General features: G+C 64.1%; 1 protein-coding gene across 1 annotated transcript in view; it reads right to left on the bottom strand.

Annotated features, from left to right (window-relative positions):
* Positions 1 to 679: 679 nt before the first annotated feature.
* The window catches only part of HSF1 (heat shock transcription factor 1), a gene marked incomplete at its 5' end in the record, with an annotated part of 37,326 nt that continues 26,058 nt past the window's right edge, over positions 680 to 11,947 (bottom strand). Inside the window, 5 exons of the mRNA XM_035317237.1 lie at positions 680 to 1,651; positions 2,278 to 2,347; positions 4,761 to 4,826; positions 4,939 to 5,044; positions 11,148 to 11,381. Of these exons, the coding sequence (XP_035173128.1) occupies positions 1,446 to 1,651; positions 2,278 to 2,347; positions 4,761 to 4,826; positions 4,939 to 5,044; positions 11,148 to 11,381 (682 nt within the window). The remainder of the gene's footprint in view (positions 1,652 to 2,277; positions 2,348 to 4,760; positions 4,827 to 4,938; positions 5,045 to 11,147; positions 11,382 to 11,947) is intronic.

The raw sequence follows: 11,947 nt of genomic DNA, 5'->3' as shown, positions 1-11,947 counted from the left end.
GGCTCCCCACCATGTCTGGCAATGACCAAGGCTCTGTCGGCGCGACCATGGGGGGGGGGGGGGGGGAACGCTGCACGACGCCGGCTGAGCCCTGGTCCTGCAGCGTGCACCGCCGGGGGATGGCTCTTAGCTCTTTAGGCCCTTGGTGAATTCACGCCACTGGAGACCAAGGAGTAACTTTTTGGAAGCCAGGGAGACTTTTTGTCATTGTTCTCATAAAAACGAGACCTCCTGAAAGGCGCGCCCAGCGCTCCTCTGGCACATGGGTGCGGGCCCCGCAGCGCCCTCGTCCTCTGCGGGCTCAGCTACAGAAACGTCCTGGAAAACACAGCCCGGGCTCGGCGGGATTCCGGCAGGAAGGCACAGAGCAGAGTCTGAACGCAGGCACCCGCACTCACCCCTCTGCCGCCGCACTCCTCTGACACTGGCGGCTCCGGCACCGGGCTCCTCCCAGCACCTCTGGGCCGTGGAGGGGACCTGGGGGCCTTCGTCCCAGCTGCTTCCCAGAGAGGGGAGAAAAATGAAGCTTCCGACCATAGAAACGCCACCAGGTGACAGACCATTTGTTTTATATATATTTGTATGTATATATAGAGAGATATTTATATATATATAGATAGAAGTGGGTTCTTCTTCTCTCATGTAAAAATTCAAAATACAGTTTTTACTATTAACAATCTGAAGTGTAAATGTACAAATTTTTACTGCTAAGCAAAAGGAAAACAAAACCAAAGGAACAAACAAAAAGAAACACACAGAGCAAGAGGAAATAAAAAGGTAAAGCCGGGCCCGGCGGAGCCCGGGGCGCCCGGGGTGCGCGCGCGCACGGAGACCCTCGGGGACCAGACCGCGAGGCAGAGACCACAACGGGATCCAACCCACCGGCGCCAGATTGGCAAACTTTTATTTCTCTTTAAAAACCATCGCATCCGCCTCTCCGGGGCGAGGAGGGAAGGGGACACGGGGGTGGAGGAGGAATTCCCTGCCCCTGAGAAGCGACCCCATCCGCACACCCGGCGAGTGCCGCGCTCCGGGGCGAGGGGCGCCCGCGGCCGTGCCCCCGCGGCTGCCGGACCGTCGGTGCCCGGCGCGGGGCTCGGCTGCCGCCCGCGGTCGCCTGGTGGCTGCTGCCGGGGCCGCCCGGCTCTCCCGCTCGCTCAGCGCCGCGCGGGCCGGGCACGGCCACACCGCCGGGGTCTCTTGCACCGCTCGGCCCCCAACGACTGCCGAACTGGAGGAGCGCTGGGTGGCTAGAATCTAAAGCAGGTTTCAAAACACCTCATTAAGCACACACACAAATGAAATCCTCACAGTGCCGGGGGAAGCAAACATGAACCAGAGGGTGTTGAGAGCTGTCAATGTCTGTGCAAAGCAAGGAGGCTGGCGGCTGGATTTCCCTTTCGTGCGCATCCTTTCTCTTCCTCTCTTTTGCCCTGCCCTCAGCCTTAGGATACCGCAGGGTCCTTGGGTTTGGACTGCTCAGTCCCTGACAAGAGCGAGATGGTGGGGTCCTCCGCGTACTCGTCTCCGTCGGTGAAGTACGGCCCTTCTCCCAGCTCAAAGAATATCGGCAGGTCTCCGCTCCCCATGTCCACGGCGCTCGAGTCCACTAGGAAGAGGGGCTGGGCCATGTAGTGCACCAGCTGCTTCCCTGCAAAGAGAGCGTGCTCTAGCTGGGGAATTCTGCGGGGAGCCGGAGCGCTGCCAGGAGCTGGGGCGCTGCCAGGAGCTGGGGCGCTGCGTGGAGCGGGTGCCATGAGGCTGCTCCCCCAGCCTGCGATGTCATCGAGCGAGGAAGTGCTCGACGAAGCAGCAGAGCCCTCGCTGCCAACGCCAGGGCTCAGGCAAGGGCTTCTGGAGGAACAGCAAGGAGCAGAACCCGACCTCAGCAGGGCTTTGCTCCCAGCCCGTGCCCTGGGACTCGCTCACCCTGGCTCCGGGTGACCGGGGGCTTCCCCAGACCCTAACAGCAGCTGGAGCGGACCCCAGCTGGGCCCTGAGGCGTGGAGCCCACAGCCGGGTGCTGGGGTTGCTGCCGCGAGCGGGGGGCAGCATGGTGACAGCCCACGCCACAGGGACAGAAGTCCCCAAAGGGCTGAGGCTGCAGGGACTTGGTGCCCTCTGCTCCAAGTTCTGCTCGAGCGGGGACACCTTCTCCTTCCCAGGCTAAGCACCCCCGTCTCTCTCAGCCAAACGTTTTTGGGAGCAGAAACGGTGTTGCCACGGCCCCAGGTCTTGTGAGTGAGTCACTAAATGCCCAAAGGAGCCCCCCCGTACCTGTGTCTGCTGTGCTGGCCTCTGTCTCCGTGGGTTTCTGCTGTTCCTGCGACGAAAGGAGGTCCTGAATCTGCAGGGAGAGAGGGTGGGCTGGTTAGCACATGGCGTGGGCCAGACGCGTGTGGGTCCACGCCAACAGAGCGCCGTGCTCTCTGCGTGCCTCTGCTAGCACACTTGCACAAGGACAGCAGTGCTTTACAGTCCTGAAGCCCCACTAAGTCACAGACGTGCCCAGAGGCTCAAAGAACATCAATGGCTCAGGAGATCACCAGCGGCCCCACGTGGGACACAGCTGGCGAATGCACCCCCGTTCCCAGGTGCCAGGCACAGCACGGCTCAGAGCCCCCTGCCACCCGCGGAGGTCCTGGTCCTCAGTGCCCGCTGTGCCCACGGCGTGCAGCCAAGGAAAGCCTTCAGGGCCCGTCTGAGTCCTGTTGGAGAAGGACTCGCTGCTACCGGAGCGCAGCGGGGCTGCAGGTCCCGGTGAGCTGCGGGTGGCCCAGGCTGCGGCTGAGGTCCCGTCCCTGCTCCGCAGCCAGGTCCCAGGGGCACCCCTGGGCTGGGACGGCTGAGGAGGGAGCACCGGAGGCAGAACAGGGCAGGGAAGGAGCGAAGCCACCTGCCCCACGCAGATGCCCAGCACCAGGACCGACAGGCTGGGACCTGCGCCTGCGCTCCCGCATCTCGTAGCCCTGTGGCTGCCTCGAGCAGAAGGCGCCTGAGTGTTTAAGCGTGTACCGAGCATGTTCCGAGCCGGCAGCAGGCAGCAAGCGGGAGCAGTGCCTGTGAACACGGGGCCTCGGCAGCCCCGTGCCCGCAGCCCACCAGGACAGCAGCTCCCCTGTGCCGGCACGCGGCTGCCCACCGTCCGTCTGCGTCACCACGCCGGGAAGAAGTGCAAAGGTGCAGAAATGTCCAGGGACGCAGGCCAGGGATGCTGCGGAATTGTTAAGTGCCGAGCCAAACGTCCCGGGAGCGCTGCGCCGCGGGGACAGGCGCATCCCAAGGGAGGCTTTGCCGCAGGAAAGCCGCAGGGTGACAGGGGCGTGCTGTGCGCAGGGACGTCGGAGAGGTGCTGCCCTGCCCCGCGCCACCAACACTGACACCTTCGTGCACAGGAGCACGCCTGCAGCCGCCCGTGGGTGCAGCAGGCCCCCAAACAGACACTAGGTTTTGGCTTTCCTGTTCTGCAAAATCCTTCAGGATGTTTCCTGTTCTACTCTTAGGAAAAAAAACTAAGAAGTTTTGTCCTTTTTCAGGCTAATAAAAAAGAAGCAGGGAAGAGGAGGGGGGCAAGAGCCTCGTGCTCACAGCACCACCTGCACAAGGAGAGCCCTCCTGCGTCTGACCCGGACCAGACACTCCCTGTCTCCCGGTGCTCCCGGCAGCCCCCAGGCTCCAGGGCAGCTCGGGCTCCCTCCGTTTTGCCAGGGCGCTGCTCCACGTCACGGCAGAGCCGAGCTGTGTCCCAGCCCGCAGGCGCACACGCGGCCGGCGGCACCACGGGTGCTCTTGCAGGGAGAGCCTGCCGTCGTGGCCTGCAGGGCGCTGAGTGCTGGCGATACTCGAGCAGGTAACACAAAGAACGCAGCACGAGACGGGGCTCGCCAGGAGAAAACCTCCCGACGATCTCAGGGAGTCAGCAGGAGGGCTCATGGAAACCACACGCGGCTCTGCCGGCTGCAGCGCACTTCCACGTTCAGGGGGCAGAGCTCACGGGAGAGACGGCCGTCTCAGCACCTAATTAACCGAGCATGAGTGATGAAGTAGCCCCGCTCGCTGTACGAGCTGCTCAGAGCTGGCCGCGGCGCTAATTGAATGATTTCCCCCCGGAGGCCCCCAGCCTCGCGAAGGGCTCCGCACTCCCCCTCCCAGCCTCCCTCCTGTGGGCTGGGGACGGCCCCGACGCCTGGAGCTGTCCGAGACCCCAGGAGCTGTCCGAGACCCCAGGAGCTGCCCGAGCCCCCCAGGAGCTGTCAGAGACCCCAGGAGCTGCCCGAGCCCCCCAGGAGCTGCTCGAGCCCCCCAGGAGCTGTCAGAGACCCCAGGAGCTGTCAGAGACCCCAGGAGCTGCCCGAGCCCCCCAGGAGCTGTCAGAGACCCCAGGAGCTGCCCGAGCCCCCCAGGAGCTGTCAGAGACCCCAGGAGCTGCCCGAGCCCCCCAGGAGCTGTCAGAGACCCCAGGAGCTGTCAGGGACCCCAGGAGCTGCCCGAGCCCCCCAGGAGCTGCTCGAGCCCCCCAGGAGCTGTCAGAGACCCCAGGAGCTGTCAGGGACCCCAGGAGCTGCTCGAGCCCCCCAGGAGCTGTCAGAGACCCCAGGAGCTGTCAGGGACCCAGGAGCTGCCCGAGCTCCCCAGGAGCTGTCAGGGACCCCAGGAGCTGCCCGTGCCCCCCAGGAGCTGCCCGAGCCCCCCGCTGTGCGGAGGGGCCGCTGGCGCAGCCGCACGCACTGCGCACGGGGGGAGCCGCAGCAGCTACTCACACTGGCAAGGCTGCTGTCCAGGTCGGGGAGGTTCATGTCTGTAACCGTCATGGAGGGGCTGAAGAGCTGCCAAAGGAAAGAAGGATGAGGGGGGGGGGAAGGCGGGCACGGCCGGGTGCGTTGGGGAAGCCCCCGGCTGAGGCTCCCGCGTCCCCGTGCCGCCGCCAGCGGTACTCACGTCCAGCAGCGCGCTCGTGTCGACGCTGAAGCCGTGCGTGGTCAGCATGGTCTGAAGGTTGTCCAGGTTGGAGTCAATGGTATCCAGATGGTCGTTGAGCTCATTCCTGTGCAGGGGAGAGGCGAGCACGGACGGTCAGCGCTGAGGAGCCCCTCCCGGCCGCGGGGCTCAGCCCAGGGAATGCCCCCCCTGTACCCGCATAGGGCTGTGGACTGGGCCCCGGCTGGGCGCAGGTTCCAGTGCCAGGGCACGCCGGCACAGCCGTGCCCTCACCCTCTCCTGTCCCCTGGCCTTGTCCCGAGACCCCGCAAGGAAAGGGCTGAGGGGAGCAACCCGGATGGCTGAGACAAAGCGCAATTCTCACCAGCCCCAGGGCTCCCGCGAGCCACGCAGGTGCCACGCTTGGGGTGCTGGTAACCACCAGCCCCACGGGCTGCCGGGGGTCCCGGTGCGACCCCGCAATCAGACACGTCCAGCAGCAAGGCCCACAGGGACTGGGACAAGCCCGCCCTCCATCCCCATGGCACGGAGCGCACGCGGGGTCCGATCTGGATGGCGCAGTGCCGCTGGGATTGGGCTGCGAGCCCCCTGCAGGCCTCTGGCACGAGCCTCCCTGCTTTTTTGCAAAGGGGCCCCTGGGCCCGTTTCCAGTGCTGGCCCAGCACGCCGTGGCTTGAAGCAAGGGGAACCAGTGACCCCAGGAGGGTCAGGGGGCTGCAGGGCGGGCCGAGGACCCTGCAGGGTCCGTGCATCGCCCCAAGCCTCGGCAGCCCCGAGGAACCCACCTGAGCCGCGTGTGCTGGGGGACGAGGCGGGATTTGCCCGGGCTGCGCCAGCCGGGGGACGGCACCGGGAGCCCAGAGCAAGGCCCCCGGGGGGCTGCACCGCCCGCAGCCGCACGAGGTGACAGCAGGGCTGCAGGACACCGCGGCAGACGCAGGGCTGATGATGCCGGCACGCCGCAGCTCTGCTGTCCCCAGCTGTGCAGGGAAAGGCCGAGAGCTCTGGAGGTGAAGAGCAGCCCCGGGCCCCATCCCCGGAGGCCACAGGGGCTGCCGCCAGGCGCTCGTGGGTGACACACTACCCCAGCGCCCCAAAGGCGAAGCACAAAGCCGCACAGAGCTGCCTTTGTTCCCCATGCCCCGATTTCTGAGAGCAAGCCGACGGCGCGGCCTTGCACCGATTATCTCATTTTTTTCAGGAAAAAAGCCCCTGAGCTCTGCCCAGGTCATCCAGCGCCTTGTGATGTGTCTGCACCTGGAAATGGGCCCGGGGCGAGGACAGCAGGGCCCTGGGCCCCAGCAGGCAAATAATGACCGGAGAGCGGCAGCTCCTGCGGGGACCTCCTCCGACAGCCCGCGGGCAGGCGAGGCACTCGCTGGGGAATGCTTTGTAGCTCGGGCCAGGCTCCGTTTCTCTTTTGAATCACTCCCCACCTTAACTGGAAGCAGTTACGGGCAACGCTTCAGACGAGTTCTCCGAGGCTGCTGCTCGGAGCCACCCTGGGAGATGGGAACCGGCCTGGGTGGATGTGCCCTGGTGCGGGGCGCGGCCGTCAGCCCTCCCTGGGCGCAGTCAGGTTTGCAGTGGGAAGTTTCCTCGTTCCGCCCTTATCACAAAACCAGAGAAGGCCTCGGAAAAGTCCTTCCAGCCCTGGGCTCCCCCCGCTCTTCCCTGAGGCACTCTGTTACCGAGGGCTGCGAATGCTGTGCTGGCAGGAGGCAGCGGAGCAGCAGCTCAGGGCTGGGGTTCGCGTTCATCCCGCCCAGGTGCAGCAGCACAGCGGCAGCGCGGGCTTCCCTCCCTCCCAAGACCACCTAAAAGGATGAGAAGCAGCTCAGCCCCCGCTCCGTTGCTCCGGGGCTCCGTTGCTGGGCTGGCCAAGAAGCCTGCCCTTGGTGCCAACTCTTAGGGCGAGCTGTCTCAGCGCTGCTGCAGCGCCGATGACGCCGTGAGGGAGGCCGCAAGGCACCGCCGGCTCCTGCCCTGGGCAGCGCTCCCCTGCCCCCTCGCCCAGAGCTGCACTCCCCGGGGACGGCAGCTACCGGGGGGACCCCCGGCACCTGCAGAGCTGAGGCCAACAGAAACAGATCCACAGGACTGGCATCAGGCGCGTTGGGGGATGAAACGCAGCCCACGATGGAAGGTGGGAGCAGCTTGTGGTCTGCGCCGCCCCGCGCTCGTACTGCAGTGCCGTCCGAGGCGAGCGGTGCCAGGCTGGCAGAATGGGGATTAACAACAAAATGGGGCAGAATGGGGAATAGTAACAAAAACCCGAACCCGAACCGCCCTGCAAAAGCCCGTGGAGACAGCGGGGGTCCCGTCCGGCACGGCCAAGCTCGCTGAGATGTTTCTCCGACCACTTCTGAGGTGGGTCCGCTCCATGACCTGGTGCACGGCGGCACGGCTCGCAGGGCGCAGCACAGCCCCGCGGGACAGGCGGGCCTCGTGCCAGTACGGGGTGTCCACGCTGTGAGCGCACGGAGGGCTTTGTGGCGCACGCAGCTCCCCAGGCGGGTGGAGGACAACGCCTGGGCCGTGCCACCAGGCATCTGCAGGCAAAGCTTTCCTTTGTAGCCTGAGCCTCGGGGCTGTCACCTGCGGCGGTGCTGCTGGTCACGGGGAGGGAACTCGGTTCAGATGCAATCCCCTCGAACAAAGGCTGTCTTGTAGATGAAATAACAGCCTGCGTGGCGCACAAAGAGGCGCTGCTTGCTGTGACCTGGGGCCTCCCGGGCTGCTCTTCCCCAATAATTTGAGAACAAGAGGAACATGCTTCGCGTGATGAAAGGCAGGTATCGCTGAGACGCCTTGGCAGGCTGTCAGTGCACGGGTCACGGAACAGCGCTGGGGCACCGCCGGCATCCCGTACAGTCACCGTGCAGTCAGCGCCGTCAGGAACCCCTCCCTTATCGCCGGCATCCCAGTGCAGTGAGCGGACTCCTCGGAATTTAACCGCCGCACCCCCAGGGCGCCGTGCTGCCGCCTCACCCCGGCGCGGCGCAGGGGGCACGGGCTCGGCTGGACGCCCGCAGGACGGGCGCACGGGGACCGTGAGCCATGGGGCGGTGGGGTCTGGTACACTCCTGGGGCGCGCTGCCCGCTGGAAAGAGCTCGCTGCCAGCGTTTCCATTAGCAAGTCATCCTCCCTTCCGCTCAGCACCGCAGCACAATGCGTGCTCTGGTCACTGCAGCTCCCCGGGGGCACCTACGGCTTCCAGCGCTGCTCCGGCGGGTGTGGGGCTGCTCCAGAGACACCGGGAACGGGCGAGGGCACGGCCCGCCGGCAGTGCCACCCTCCTCTCAATGCTGCTCCAGCGCAGCAGGAGCCGTGGCACCCACCAGCCCCGAGGAGCAAGGCTACAGGCGGGGTGCTGCAGCAGCGCGGTGCTGCTGGCATGGCGCTGGAGGAGGAGGGCACCCGAAGAAGGGGACGAGCACCTGAAGAAGGGGATGAGCACCCAAAGAAGGGAACAAGCACCTGAAGAAGGGGATGAGCACCTGAAGAAGGGGACGAGCACCCGAAGAAGGGGATGAGCACCTGAAGAAAAAGGGTTATGGGGTTATGGTAAATGGGGCTGCGTCAGGCTGGCGGGCGGTCACTAGTGGGGTCCCTCAAGGCTCCATTTTAGGGCCGGTACTTTTCAATATTTTTATAAACGATCTGGATGTAGGAATAGAGGGTATTTTGAGCAAGTTTGCTGATGACACCAAACTTGGAGGAGTTGTGGACTCGAATGAGGGTGGAAAGGCCTTGCAGAGGGATCTGGACAGGTTGGAGAGCTGGGCGATCACCAACGGTATGAAGTTCAATAAGAGCAAGTGCCGGGTCCTGCACCTGGGACGGGAAAACCCTGGCTGCACGTACAGACTGGGCGATGAGACGCTGGAGAGCAGCCTAGAAGAGAGGGATCTGGGGGTCGTGGTAGACAGCAAGTTGAATATGAGCCAGCAGTGTGCCCTAGCAGCCAGGAGGGCCAACCGTGTCCTGGGGTGCATCAAGCACGGCATCGCTAGTAGGTCAAGGGAGGTGATTGTCCCGCTCTACTCTGCGCTGGTGCGGCCTCACCTCGAGTACTGTGTGCAGTTCTGGGCACCACAGTATAAAAAGGACATGAAACTGTTGGAGAGTGTCCAGAGGAGGGCTACGAAGATGGTGAAAGGCCTGGAGGGGAAGACGTACGAAGAACGGCTGAGGTCACTGGGCCTGTTCAGCCTGGAGAAGAGGAGGCTGAGAGGAGACCTCATCACAGTCTACAACTTCCTCGTAAGGGGGTGTCGAGAGGCAGGAGACCTTTTCTCCATTAACACCAGTGACAGGACCCGCGGGAACGGGGTTAAGCTGAGGCAGGGGAAATTTAGGCTTGACATCAGGAGGGGGTTCTTCACAGAGAGGGTGGTTGCACACTGGAACAGGCTCCCCAGGGAAGTTGTCACTGCACCGAGCCTGTCTGAATTTAAGAAGAGATTGGACTGTGCACTTAGTCACATGGTCTGAACTTTTGGGTAGACCTGTGCGGTATCAAGAGTTGGACTTGATGATCCTTAAGGGTCCCTTCCAACTCAGGATATTCTATTTCTATGATTCTATAAGAAGGGGATGAGCACCCAAAGAAGGGGATGAGCACCCAAAGAAGGGGACGAGCACCAGCCCCTTCTTTTAACCAGCCCTCTGAAGCTCTCCAGGACGAAGCGTGGAGCTCGCTCTGCAGGAGCAAGGTGCAAATGTTTCTGCGTCCTTCACCTGCTCCTGCACAGCCTGCGAGGGTCCTCAGTAACTCAGGAGCACTCGGCAGCACTTTCATTTCATTTTTATTACCCTTTAAAGGGCGAGTTGCGGCTGCTGATGCTGTGTAACAGAACGGAGCTGTGTAATACAGCCTGTCTGTTTCTCAGGACGGTCGGTACCGGTGCGATGGATTGCCGTGCCCTCGCTGGGTCTATAAATAGGCAAAGCTACAGACAAAAACCTCCCACAGGGCCGGGAACAAGGAGCGAGCGGGCGTTCCCTGACCGCCAGGCGTGACGCAGCAAACACGGCTCCGTGTGCTGCCAGCAGCCAGCCCCGCGGCGAGGCAGCCCCCACTGCCCCCGTGCCCACCGTGTAACCCTGCGGGAAGAGGGCTTCTTCCTCAGGTGTGTGCCTCCTCCTGCAGTGCCACCACACCACAGCTCTGAAAAGCCACAGCAGCCTTTGGGCTAAGGGAGCAGCTCGCTGCTGCCTTCTAGGCCCTCGAGACCACCTGCACCTTCCCCAGGCTGCTTTTATGCCTTCGGGATGGAAAGCCTGCCCCGGCGGTCAGAGGGAAGACCTCCATTCCGGCGCTGCGTTTACCCCCGAACAGCGGCTGAGCGGGAAGTGGCTGAGAGCTGAGAAGCCCCCGAAGCCCCAGCGTGGTGCTGGAGGGGTTCTTGGCAGTCGGACACGCACAGACAACTCCCAGCTTCTCACGCTGCGTAAGGATGTCAGCCCGCAATCTGACCCTTAGGACAACGCCACCCCCGAGCCCAGCCTGGCTCTGACTCCAGCAAAGAGGCTGAGTGGGAGGACGCGTTCGCCAGGGCTAGGACCGGGTGGCAGGCTGCGGGTCAGGGCAAAGCTCCCCCTGCCACCCCGGAGGCAGCGGGGCCGCAGCGCACGCAGCCGGGGCAGCAGCCTCCCGGAGGAACGCTGCCCGCCGCGGTTCTGTGCCTCCCCTGCAGGTGAAGCCCCAGGGCAGAAGCTTCCAGCGAGCGGTGCGGGAAGGCGCTCGTGTGTGCGCGCCCGTCAGCTGCCTGCGGGCTGCCGGCACAAAGCAGAAGCTTCCACGCCGGGAGGAGGTGCGGGGCCGAGACAAAACACAGCTGATGCCGCAGTGACTCATTTCTGTGCCGCAGGAGCGGAGCTGGAACGAGCCCGTATTTAGCACAGGCATTTTTATCCATCCTTATTTCGGCACCCACGTGGCCCCTTGCAGCAGCGTCGGGTCCCTGCGCCGGGGGTGTAAGGCCCTGCACGGGGTCAGGCGGCGGGCTGTGCTCACCGCCCCCAGCACCACGGGGGGGGCAGAATAAAGCACCCACCCTGGCAGAGGGCTGCGCCCCGAGCCACGGGGCAGCTCCCTGGACAAACGAGCACATCTGCCTCCCGGGCTGCGGGTTGCCGGCATCTTTAGAGCCCGACAGCCCAGAGCAGCGGGGCCGGGGGCGAGACGGCGCGCGGCACTTACTTGTCGAGGCAGGCAACGCTGAGGCACTTTTCCTGGGGCTGGGGCTGTGTGGTGCTGTTGCCAGCGGCAGCGGTCGTGGTGCTGGGTTCGTTCTCCTGCAGGATGGAGTCGATGAATGTGGAGGGAGACAGAGGAGTTTCGACAGCAGGAGGGTTCCCTGGGCTGGCCTCCTCTATCTTGGGGCTGCGCGAGGGACTGGGGGGCTCTTCTTTGATACGGACCACGGGACTACTCCTAGGGCAAGGAGAGAGAGCGGGTGAGGGTCTGGCACCGAGGCACTCCCGGTTCCTGAGATCTGCTCCCGCACCACGGGACAAAACCCCTCGTGCCTGCTGCTGCCTTCCTCACGTGCGAACCCTCTGGAGCCAGCTACAAAGATGAGGCTGAGAGCACCCAAACATCTCGTCTCTGCTCGTGATCCTAATTAGTTCCCCTGACGCACCGGTGCCTCGCGCCCTGATCTTGGTGCATTTCTCGCGGCTAACGGCTCGAGGCCGCGCGGGGCAGGACCTGCCCGCAGCCAGCTCTGCTGGGAACGCTGCTGGGAGGAGCCCGTGGCTCTTTTCTGTTTGACATTGCGGTTAAAACAATGCAGCTCCTGCCACTGAGCTGCTCTGGGCAGTACCTGTGCCCTTCCCTCAGTCCTGCCGAGACACGCACGGCGCAGTCTCAGCGCCCCAGAGCCTTCTGCGGAGCGACCCCCTTGTGCCGCCCAGCCCGGGCTCTGCCCCTAACGAAGGCACCCGGGCATTTCCAGATGGTGTTTTAGTGCGAAGGGAAGGGGGCCTCTTGGGTCAGCC

This window comes from Oxyura jamaicensis, chromosome 2, assembly GCF_011077185.1.
Source record: "Oxyura jamaicensis isolate SHBP4307 breed ruddy duck chromosome 2, BPBGC_Ojam_1.0, whole genome shotgun sequence".
In the NCBI taxonomy this organism is placed as follows: Eukaryota; Metazoa; Chordata; class Aves; order Anseriformes; family Anatidae; genus Oxyura; species Oxyura jamaicensis.
This window is presented reverse-complemented; position numbering and strand designations above follow the sequence as displayed.